Below are 11,855 nucleotides of genomic sequence, written 5' to 3' on the forward strand. Positions count from 1 at the left end.
GGTACCGAAAGAAAAATTTTGCAACAATTTTCCCAAATAACATCGATTAACAGATTTACAGCTTTGGATGTAGCTTATTCAAGCGCGATTCAGTCTGGTGAAAATTCTGTTTTTTTTCTTTCTGTACCACAAGCAATATTAAACGCTCATCAACAATTAAAATAAAAAGTAAATTAACTGACTCAAGATTCAAACTTTTCATTTCATGAGAAACTAGTAAAAAAATAGAGTTTTACGTGTTTTTTTCCCCAAAAACATCCCAGCAAAACAGAAATATAGGTGAGTATTAAACTTTCCCTGTATAAGTGAACTTTAAAAATACTAATGTAATAAAATAGATTTTATACAATATTGTCTTTGTTCGGGTTTGATTTTTAGTACCTTCTAGAGAGGTTGGGAAAAAGGCGGTCGGGGAGACAATATGCTGTTGTGAAAACTTCAGTAAGTAGACTTTACAACTTTTCAGGGTTGTCGAGATCACGGTGCTCTTATTAAATCCTTGGTGGCTTACATAACATGTCGTTTTGACCTAACGTACATTTGTTAATTCTAATAAAAATATCTTTCTTGTGAACATCAGAGGTTGCTTACTTAATAATTAAATTTAGGTTGGCGTTACCGTAACTCTAAATTTCAATAGACGTTTTAAATTAAACGTTTCGTAATTGGAATTTGCTTTGAGGAAAGAGCAGTTTAGAAAAGATATTTTATAACGCGATATTATTCGATAGGGCTATTTTAACACAAAATCGGTATCGTACTGAATTCAGGATCAAATTACAGTGTTTTATCCAGGAGGGATTGTTCATTTTGATAACATGACTGACCGCTGTCATGCTACACCGTACGAAGCAATATCACATTTCACCAGGTTAAGAGGCACTCTACCGACCCAATTAGTACCAGTTGTATTTCCAACTCCACGGTAGTATATATTTTATTCTGCTTTCTGCGATGGAGAAATTGTTATAAAATTAATAACCTTTATAGTGTTTATTGTAACCGATTTTTAACTGATCGTTACTGAGGTTTTTTATTTCATAGGGAAAAACGAGTACAGGGCAATCGACGAAAATTATATACGTCATATACCAAAATTTTGATAGTATTTCAATCGCCCTTTCGTATTTTTAATAGAAAATTATTTAAAGGAAGGAGAAACTGTCTCCCAATCGAAAATGCAAATATAATTTTAAATTCTTTAGGTGAAATCTGCTGGAACTAAAAGCTTTTGGAATTTACCTAAACAAAATATGATGAGGTTCCATCGCAAAGAAGTATATTTAAAAAAAAAAGCAAATAATTAGATTTATTATTTATTGATTATTAGATTTATTATTTATTGATTATTAGATTTATTATTTATTACTGATGCTTTGAAGTATAAACTTATTGTTTAGAAAAATATTTTTTTCAAAATCTAACTTCAATATTACATAAAATAGCAATTAAATACAGTTAAATTCCGATGTATCATATCTTCAAGGGGACGAAGTATAAGGACAATATTTCTACATGTTCGACATTATGGTATATCGAAGAAAAAAAATGAAACAAACTTATATCGAGTCCCTTATATTTCGTGATCCGATTGACCAAATGACTTCTTTCAATTAATGTAAGGTATTGGTTGAAATGAAAAAGGTAGTGTCACGAGCGGGATTCGAACCCACGACCTTCGGCTAAATACGCCGCTGCTCTACCACTCGAGCTATCGTGACTTCGATCCACGGTCACCAACTTCCCATCTCAACCTACCTTTCGAATTTTCCCTCCTTTTTGCCATTCGATGTGTGTCCGAGTGTATTTAGCCGAAGGTCGTGGGTTCGAATCCCGCTCGTGACACTACCTTTTTCATTTCAACCAATACCTTACATAAAGATTAGTTATATCGAAAGTTTCTTTTTTTTCATTGTATTGTATATAAATGTATGTACTTATATGTATTTCTGAAAACACTGATACATTTTTGTAAACATTATGCTAATTCAATAGTGTGAATTGTCCCGAACACGTTTTCATCCACGTTAATAAACGATTTATTACGCAATTTATCAATTTCTTGGAATCTATAGAATTGATATTTAGAACTTCTTTTCGTTCTTCGTCTTCTTCACCATCCACGTCGTCTATTTTAGTTAACATTTCACCGTTAATATATTGAGATTTTATTGTAACCAAAATTATAATACAATTAAATAATTAAATACATGAGTACTTTTGTCCTGACAGGTTGTGTGTTAAATTTCTTTGTGTCTTGGTACCCACAATATCATCAGGTTTTGGAGATTTTGGATGCATTCACTGACTAGTTTTGGCGTGATTTTTCTTACTTGGTTATATAGTTGCTTGGGTATCCGATCTTATTTTGTGTCAGTGCAACCTCTTTTAAGATTTTCTCTGTTTCAGTTTGAAAAACCGAGTTGTACTTTCCTAATTAGTTTGATTGCTCGTTTTAGCCTTGTAAAAAACACCTGATTCGGTTCCTTCAAGTGTTTTAGAACCTAATCTGTATACTATATCATTGTATATGGTGTTCTCCTGAATTCTTAATCTCGTTTGTAGTATGTTTAAACTTTATAGGATGTTGTAAAGATGGTTGTACATATTATGCAGTCAGTCCCCATTTCTAACAATGGTTTTCTGATTTTATTGATTATTGCTGTGGAAACGAAGTGTTGAGTTCCCATCCAGTTTAATTATTACTGGATCCTAAATAAGCTTTCCCTAGCTTCTCCTTGCATAAATGTTTCCAATGGAGGTAGATTTGGCAAAGTTTTTGCTTACTTGTAATTACTTGATAATAATACGTCTCACCCTACTACTATATTATTATTTATTTAACTTTTAAATCGACTACGATCAAACTGTTTATGTCGTACTTGTTCAAAAGATCTGTTTGACACGGTTTAACTGCAAAAATAAGTCTCTTATAATAGACAATCGCATAATAAGTTCAGATAAAAGATGCATAGATACAAAAGTATATATTTTTAAATTCTACTTTTTTTACAAAGATAAAACTATATTATGCTTATGTATTAAATAGTTCGCTTATCTTCCCTACACAGGTACTTTTCAATTTGTAGAGATAGAATATACTCAATTAGATAAAAACAGTAAATCTAACTACTCGAAGTATATACTCAAGAAGTATTTTTGATTAAAATGTAATAATAAATAGTAAAGAAAGAGTAGATTGAAATAAATAGCTTGACAGAGAAATTGTCGAAGAATCTTTAAATTAACCGGCATTGGTTTTATCCAGTGCTGAATATTGAAAACGACGAATTTTTAACAGCCAATTCAATTCTAATTTCATATATACCACGTGCTGATTTCAATCTCAGGTGGATTGCTAAAGGTCTATTTTATAAGGTATTTTCTTCCTGGGTCAGCATATTTTTGGGTGTGGAAACATCGTAGAAAATCGCACTGTCCAAGTCACCGGCGGATATCAAATCGACGCTGTCGACTTCGTTGAGATGGTCTCGAACTGGCTCCATTTCGAGCTCTTTTCCGTCGATGAAAGTCCTTTCGTTGAGAGGGACGACTATCTCCTGTTCTTCCTGCTCGCCCTCGGTTTCTGCACATGAAAGCAAATCTTTTAAAAAAACTGTCTTAAAAATGTGATTGCCGATTAAATAAATATAGCTCCAAACCTCTAGCAGTTTTTTATTCGGATTCATGTGATTAGAGATAGAGAACAAATAAAAAAAAATTCCTTTAACCCTGCTACACAAAACTATAGTATTTTTTATAGAAAAAGTAAAAAAAAAAGCTTTTACTATTTATAGCTCTCCAACTCTTTAAAAAAAATTAATATGATTATTGATTTATAAAAGCTTAACTATGCACACTTATACAGAATCGAACTTATGACCTTCAGGTTTAGACAGTCTGGCTCAGACCTCGATCTTATCCTGATGTCGACGTGCTACAGGTGCTATCCAAGCTTTGTCATTTCAGCCCCAACGCATGCAGTTTTTAAACCTAGACCCATTCACTATTAAATACTTTTTTCTATTTACATGCCATACACTCAATTAGGATGGTGAAGTATTCGATATTCCTCCATCAACATTTACGAAAACTAACTTTGAGGGTCTAAGGGCTGTTCAATATTCCGCCATTGCCCCTCTCACACTACATATTCACACTAATACATGCATTGAATCTCAGCAAACACAAAAAAGAAACAAATAACAAAATATATATCAGCCATGAAACATAATCGAAAAACCAGAACAACGAACCTAAATGTTGTTTAGAAATATAATGTAAAGAAGTAGAAATGTAAAGACCAATTCTGTGGTGGACCCAGCTTGGCTATTCATACTTATTTCATATTTATTTATGAAAGATTTATATTTATGTATGTCGATTTATGACGATTGTATTGAAGTATGTATCGCAGAAACTAGATATCTATCTAAAATAATCAAAAGCCTCTCAAGCATAATTCTCATATCGGCTAGCATTCCTAAATATATCAATAATTTCTCAACTAAGTAGATAGAAATAATTAGAGGAAAGCATATAAATACACTTATTGGAAAGGGTGGTTCTATTCATAAAATCAGAATATAACCGAAGTTGGTCGAGAACAAAATAACCTCGACAAGTGGATATCAAAAATGTAATAGGGCGCAAAAAAATTAAAAGAGAGATAGAAAATACGCAAAGATTCGATCAGGAATTGCCTAGCAGAGCAAATACTAGGCAAAGCTACTAACTACTACCAAGGCAATAAAAAAAGACAAATCGTCAAAATTTCTCCATTACAAAAAGAAGACGGTTTAAGGCTAGAGACAGCATAGAAAAGGCCGAATTTTTCGCCGGTCAGCTTCAGAAATTTAGCTAGGTACTTACAGTTAAAGATATAACGCAAAAAATTATAGGCTTACTGGTTAAAAAGACTCCAACATATGACCTTATCAGTGGAGAAATATGATTTTTAAAAAAATTCCTAAAAAAGGGGTTAGTTAAACTAACATACTTAACTGCAATCTGGCTAAAATTTTATGTTCCCATTATCTGGAAATGCTCAGAAGTGATCATGATACACGACATACATCACAACCGGGGAAACCGACGAAAGGAAGTCAAATAATTTAGACCCACATCGCTACTACCGACAGATTATAAGCTTTTCGAAAAGTTATTACCAAAAAAGTAAAACCCACAATAGAGAACAAAAAATCATCCGTATAAAAACTTTCAACAATAGATAAAAAAATAGTTTTCATTCTTTCAATAGTATAAATCCGAATAGCTGTAAGCAGTTTGAGAGTAGAACTATCTTTTCTACAAAAAATCTAAGTATTCTACGCACTTCTCAAGGTAAATTTTGCCCTTTTCGTATTGCATATGGATTTTTAATATCATTTTTGACATGTTTATTATAATATTCTGTTTTGATTTAATTATACCTTCATCTCGGTCAAGAACTCCACTTTCAACTTTTAGTTCGGGCACCATGGTTAGCCCTTCTTCGAACGCTTCTGCCGAAGCTCTCTGTGCTGCTTCCATATCCGTATCTTGAAGGAAATAAAAATATATTTTAAAAAATTCCTATGATGTGTTTTTAATTTGAGTATAAATTTAAAAAAACAACTTTTCCTTGTACCTTGAAGGAAAGCATGATTAGAAGAGAAAGATAATTTAAAAGTTTTAATGGAGCAAAAAGTTTAATTTTAAACAGGTCATTAATTACTACGCCTTTAATTTGATCAGAAATTAATGTAAGTTTTTAATAATCTATAAACATAATTTTTTACATAATAGTTATCATTTAAAGTGTTACGTTCAATCTACGATACCTGTCGATACGATGCAATGTGCAACGTCCCCATCTCTAATTTCCAACGTACCATTGCACCTGGCGCAGAGTTCTTCAAGGGTCATTCCTTGAGGCAGTCCTACAATGGTAAACGGTTATGTTTGCATAATTCAGAACTCTTGGAAAAAAATGAATACCCACCTAACGAGGGAGAGAAAGCCAAGACGAACAGAATGAACGGCAAAACGCTCACGTGGGCCATTTTCGAAGACGTCGGGTTTTGCCGTCGCGAGCATTTTATAGAAATTCCACCGTTTAACAAACTCAATTTGTTGTAACAACAATCTCAAGGTGCGCGCGGGCGTCAGTGTAAACAGTATTTGTGTTTTAAAAATATTGTTTTATACAGGGATTCTTACGTGCTTTTTAATAAAAACATTCAATATTTTCAAACAAACACGAACACAAGTTTATAGAAAATAATCTTATAAGAGAAAATGACGTAGTAAATTAGGAACGGTTTGCTAAAGAGAAATGGGGTTTATGAAAAACCAAAGGCCTCTGTTTGTCCCTGGGTCAAAAAGAACTTTCTGCTTCAAAATTTCTTTACATCTCAGTAAAACTTTTCTTAAGCAAATGAACAAATCGCCTTTTATTTTATTCCAAAAACATGACGACTTAAATTGTGCCTTTCTACAGGAGGATATCGTCGGAAATTTTAAACAATCCTCTTGCCTTTTATTTGATAACTTCCTTCCGTTTCCAAAACTCTGGAAACGCTTGAAAAAAACACGCCTTTTAGCTAATAGTGATTTTCGCAAATATTTTTAAACAAATTTTAACAAATGTTTAACACATGTCTAGAATCCGGTGCGAAGGTTATGGCCACTTTATATTTTCTTGTAGACCACACATGAATAAAATAGCTGATTTAAATTTCCAGGGCCTAGATCGATAGAGTTTTTATTTTTTAAGCGCGTAGAATTCCCGTGAAAGGTGTTCATCATTTTTTTTATTTAGGTAAGTGATTTTATTGTTTTTAAAAGAAAGCTTACAAATAAGATTAGTTTCAAAAAATAAATTTGGAACTTGAGAAAACTGCTAACTTTAATATTGCACTTTTTAAAAATGTTTCTCCTTTTTTGTTGCTACAAATCTATGACAATTGTAATTATTTTCTTATTGAAGATTTTTTAAAAACAAAACTCAGTTTTTCACGAACTAAATATTTATAATAAGCAAAAAAATATTGCTCATATTTCGTGTTAAATATAACAAAAATCCCAAAAACTCATTAATGAAAGAACTTACTGAGCAAAAACTCCTCTTAAAACAATCGTTGCTAATTAAATGAGTAATTTATATTTTTTATATTCTAAATTTGAAAGAGCAGAAATGGTATGCAAATAACCATGATTTGTATTATTATTACAAAAATAGCTAAATTGTGTAAAACATGCTACAGTTTATGTTCAAACTAAATATTTTTTGTATTTTGATTATGTTGATCAATACTGATAAACATCGGTCCAACTTGGTCAGGTATATTTTTGGAATTTCATCAGTGTTCTTTTGATCAACTAACCACCTTTTTCCATATCTCAAATTTTTCAATTATCAAATAACTGGTTGTATTACAAAAATTATAGAAGTATTATAAAAATAGCTAAAATGTGTAAAACATGCTACGGAGATATTTCTTTTTTTTATGTTGATCATTACTGACAAACACCGTTCCAACCTGGTCAGGTATATTTTTGGAATTTCATCAGTGTGCTTTTGATCAACTAACCACCTTTTTCCAAATCTCAGTTTTTTCAATTATCGAATAACTGGATGTATTATAAAAATTATAAAAGCATTATAATAGCTAAAATGTGTACAACATGCTACAGTTTATGTTCAAACTGAAGATATTTTTATTAAATATATCTTTATTTAAAATATCTTTGTTTAAAAATATCTGATCATTACTGGCAAACATCATTCCAACTTGGTCAGGAATATTTTTGGAATTTCATCAGTGTGCTTTTGGCCGACCCTCCAAGTTTTTCCAAATCCCGGATTTTTTAATTATCAGATTTTTGGATTTGGATGTTTTGAATTATAAAAATAGCTGGAATTTGTAAATCATGCTACAATTTATGTCCAATCTGCAGGTATTTATATTTTTTATGACAGTTGATCATTACTGTCAAACATCATTCCAATTTGGGTAGGAATGTTTTTGGCAGTTCATCAGTTTTGACTGAACAAGAACGTTTTTCTAAATCTCACATTTTTCTTTAGTAATGATCGGATAACTGGATGGTTTAAATTATAAAAATATCTAAAATGTGTAATTTGGGTGGATTATTTCTCTCAATCATTAGCAGTAAATTTATAAAATTGTTGGCTATTCAACAGTGTTTTCGACCAACAAACAAGCTTTTTCCAAATCTAAATTTTTTATCTCTATTTAATCTTTAATCGATAGGCAAACAATTGACGATCGTGATCCGCGATGGCCACACCTCAACCTCCTCCCCAACACGTACTGAATGGTGAGCAAATTAATTTTTTCACCCACCAAGCATTGAGTAACATGTTTTCTCCTCCCAGAAATGAGACAACAACTGGAGCTAGCCACAACAAAATGTGGTTCACTTTTGCAGCAGTTAGATATAGTTAAAGACAGGGTTAGAAAAAGCAGCAGCACAAACTTACTCGACATGGTTGAAGATGAAGAAAGTTCAGTAAGGAACCTAAACCCACCTACTTTATACATTTTTTTCCTATTGTAATATAATTAATTAAATTGTATGTTTTCATTTTGTCCATTAGCAAGTGCAAGATCCAGATAAACAAGATACAGGAGATGATAATAAAGTAGTACGAAAGGACGATGAAGGGGATGATATGTTTGATGACAGGACAGACAATATAGACAATATGTCTGATGTGTACCAGGATTTGAGTGATAGCCTAAACATAGAATTAAAGGAAATACTCAGGAAGAATGCAACACCGACAGAGAAAACAGCCTTAGAGATGGCCCAAGAAGGATCACCAGACACTCAGCAGAAACAACACAAATCCGGAACAGCCGATTCGTCAACTAAGAGCAGCAAATCTAGGCAAGACATCATCGATATTTTCTTTAAACGCCTTGAAACCATTGAAAATGGAGATGAGAAAAGCAACTCCGCTCATAGTGCCACATCTGGAGCATTGGACAACATTGATACTTTCTCCTATGATGATGGTGATGATTATAATGATGAAGCAGAGGATGATGATATCGGTGAGTTTTTCTCTTCGATTGACCCAAAGGAACGAAATACAGCAGACTCTAATGTAGATGAGCCTGTTGTGAATAAAAAGCTTAAAGAAGAATTAAAAGATGAAAAAGTTGAAACTGTATCACAGCCTCCAAAGAACGATGATAATGAGTCAGTCAAGCCCCCAAAAAATGAGAACAAAAATGATGTCTCTAAGAAGAGGTCAAAAACAAAGACTATAAATATCCCAACCAAAGTGCCAGCAAAACTTTCACCGTACTTGACCTCATTGGTCAAAGTTTCAAAAAAGCCCAGTAAATCGACACTAAAGACCAAAGGTGCAAAGAAACCAATTCAGAAAACGGCTCCGGCTAAAAAGTCAAAGGACGATAAACATATACTGCCCATGAATGATGTGCTTTCTTTTATGAAAAAGGTAATGAATAAAAAAGATATAAGAAAATATGATAAAAGCCCCACAAGACATAAAAGCTCTATTAGGTCAGGAAAACGGAAAGAGGACTTTGTAAAGCGTGTACCATTTACCAAACCTCCGACTTTTGGATACAGGACTAATGAACCTGTTAGGAGGTCTAAATCTACTATTGCTCCACCTGTTGCAAGGCAACCTCCTAAAACACAGCAAACAAAATTTAACACTCCAGAACAAAATAACAAAAAAAATACTGAGACTAATAAAAAATCACCAGAGGAAACAAACACAACTCCCCCTGTAAAACCATCTTTAGTGGATCTTCAAATTAAGGATGCAAACAAAGTTAAGCAAATAACACCAGGGAAAGAAGCTGAAAAATCTAATGAAGATGAAGATGTTCATGAGAAACTTGTAACATCTCTAGTAGAGAAATTAAGAAACATAAAACAGCAGGATCAAAGGATTCTTTTAACAAATGTACAGTCTGGAGACAATAAAGTGGAGTTGGTTCAAACAAAAAAAGTAGAAAAAAATACTTCTTCTATTTCCAAAGGTCCACCTCAAGGAAAATTATTGCACAATTACAGTCAAATAAAGTCGAAATTTCTTGTATCAAAAAATGATACTTCAAATAAAACATACGTTGTTACAAAACAAGAACAAAACAAACTTCAAAGTACTAATAGTAAAGTGGAAACTAAAGCAAATGTTCAACAACTCAAACAAGAAATAGGAGCAAAAATGAATTCACAAAATAAATCTCCTAAATCGCCCCAACTGAAATCAACTACAAATAACCAAAGTAAAGTTTTAAGGGACACAAAATTAAATGAGACTACACCACACACTGAACAATTTAATAAACAACCACAAATACAAAGAAAAACTGAAATTATGAAGAAAGTCGGTATATTCGAACAAAAAAATATAGCAGGTAATGTAGTTAAGACAACTGTGACAAAAGTACAAAAACCTAATGTTGTTGTGAAAGAAGGAAACCAAAGGAGTAACACAATGCCTAAAATAATGGGAAATGTAAAACCAAATGTTCCTCCAAAAGAAATTACAAACCAGACAGATTCAGTTATTAAAGAAGTCACAACTCCAAAACCTATGGGCCCCCCAAAAACTGAAGCTAATAAAACAGTAGTTAACAACATATTAACACAATTCCAAAACCAAGCAACAAAAAAACCTGTCTCTACTGCTCTAAATGTTCCCCCAAAAACAGCGTGTGCGTTTCCACAAAAGCATTCTGCAAACAATAGTCTGATTACAGAATCTCAAGTTAACAATTTGCAGTTATCTACAATCAGCAAAGCTAGATCTGAAAGAAGCTTTCAACCATCTGTGAAATTCAACAGGATACCGTTCATTGTCGGGCAATCGACCAACAAGAGTTACCACATAGGGCTAAACATCCAGCAAACTCTTTCCTTGTTCAAACTTACACCGAGTCTTATCTCATTGAGCGAAGGAAACCCTGATAAAGCAATTTCAGAAAGGTCTTCCGCGTTCACTATCTTCACGTCTCCAAGCATTCTCCAAGATAAATTCCGGCACCCATCCTGCCCTGCTTGTGTGCACACTAATGACTCGGATGATGAAGATGGTGACCCTTGGTCAATCCCTCAGAAAGACAACTTTGACCAAAGGACTCAGGCCACCTCTCAGTGCAACTGCCTCCCCAAAAAGTTGGTCAGCTTTCATGAAGTTCTCAGCCAGCTTTTCCAGTCAGACAACAAACTATTTTCAAAATATCAGAATTATTTTGTCAATGCTATCCCTGCACAAAATGAGGTAATTGATTTTTGAACTATAATGGTATGTTAATTTTAAGTAAATTTTTAAAATAATTAAGACTATTCCTCTAGTGTATTTACAAAGTAAAGTTATGTTTATTTTAAGAAAGTTAAATGTTGTTTTTCCTCTTTCTTTCAGGAAGATGTTGAAAAAATAAAAGAAATGGTAACAGACTCGCAGAAATCTTCTGTCCCGTACAGACCTAATAACACTTTCTACTACACAAGACTCCTCAGGAGCATCCAGAAATTGCAGGACACTTTCGTCAAATGAGTGACTACTACAAATTTTATAAATCGAAGAAATTGCAAAATTCCATGATGTGTAATTTCTTCAAGTGGCCAGGAAATAGTTCATGAGAATGTTTAGACTAGATGGAAACTGCAGGTTAGAGAATTATGTTGATAATCACATGCTTTGGTAGTGTCAGACGATTATTGTGCTATGCACTTATACGAAAAAAAAAGTCACACCATGAAGATCTAGGGGTGCTGCCAAAATAAAATAATTAGTGGTAAATATGAGTTGTGTTTTTAAGATGTCTCGCTCAATTTACAAAATCATTTATCATTAA

At 32.9% G+C, this 11,855-nt stretch overlaps 2 protein-coding genes across 2 annotated transcripts; one reads left to right on the top strand and one right to left on the bottom strand.

The window, feature by feature from the left end:
- Positions 1 to 2,972: 2,972 nt before the first annotated feature.
- Positions 2,973 to 6,538, bottom strand: LOC106669668. Its single transcript, XM_014399303.1, has 4 exons — positions 5,984 to 6,538; positions 5,823 to 5,921; positions 5,433 to 5,540; positions 2,973 to 3,586 (listed from the first exon to the last, which is right to left on the bottom strand). Exons 1-4 carry the CDS (start codon positions 6,042 to 6,044, stop codon positions 3,372 to 3,374), a joined length of 483 nt encoding a protein of 160 aa, XP_014254789.1. The 5' UTR covers positions 6,045 to 6,538; the 3' UTR covers positions 2,973 to 3,371.
- A 99-nt stretch (positions 6,539 to 6,637) lies between these two features.
- On the top strand, positions 6,638 to 11,805 carry LOC106669664. The gene is made up of 5 exons (XM_014399296.1): positions 6,638 to 6,802; positions 8,259 to 8,325; positions 8,384 to 8,517; positions 8,606 to 11,278; positions 11,420 to 11,805. Exons 2-5 carry the CDS (start codon positions 8,286 to 8,288, stop codon positions 11,552 to 11,554), a joined length of 2,982 nt encoding a protein of 993 aa, XP_014254782.1. The 5' UTR covers positions 6,638 to 6,802; positions 8,259 to 8,285; the 3' UTR covers positions 11,555 to 11,805.
- Positions 11,806 to 11,855: the final 50 nt, after the last annotated feature.

The sequence above is a fragment of the Cimex lectularius genome, unplaced genomic scaffold (assembly GCF_000648675.2).
Source record: "Cimex lectularius strain Harlan isolate CLEC.00 unplaced genomic scaffold, Clec_2.1 scaffold8, whole genome shotgun sequence".
Lineage (NCBI taxonomy): Eukaryota > Metazoa > Arthropoda > Insecta > Hemiptera > Cimicidae > Cimex > Cimex lectularius.

Coding starts and splice junctions, on each gene's coding strand:
- LOC106669668 (XM_014399303.1), bottom strand. CDS start 6,044: ATGGCCCACGTGAGCGTTTTGCCGTTCATTCTGTTCGTCTTGGCTTTC. Junction 5,541..5,822: donor ACATTGCATCGTATCGACAG/GTATCGTAGATT, acceptor ATTTCCTTCAAG/ATACGGATATGGAAGCAGCA. Junction 3,587..5,432: donor AGTTCTTGACCGAGATGAAG/GTATAATTAAAT, acceptor TTTCATGTGCAG/AAACCGAGGGCGAGCAGGAA.
- LOC106669664 (XM_014399296.1), top strand. CDS start 8,286: ATGGCCACACCTCAACCTCCTCCCCAACACGTACTGAATG. Junction 8,326..8,383: donor TCCCCAACACGTACTGAATG/GTGAGCAAATTA, acceptor TTCTCCTCCCAG/AAATGAGACAACAACTGGAG. Junction 8,518..8,605: donor TTGAAGATGAAGAAAGTTCA/GTAAGGAACCTA, acceptor TTTGTCCATTAG/CAAGTGCAAGATCCAGATAA.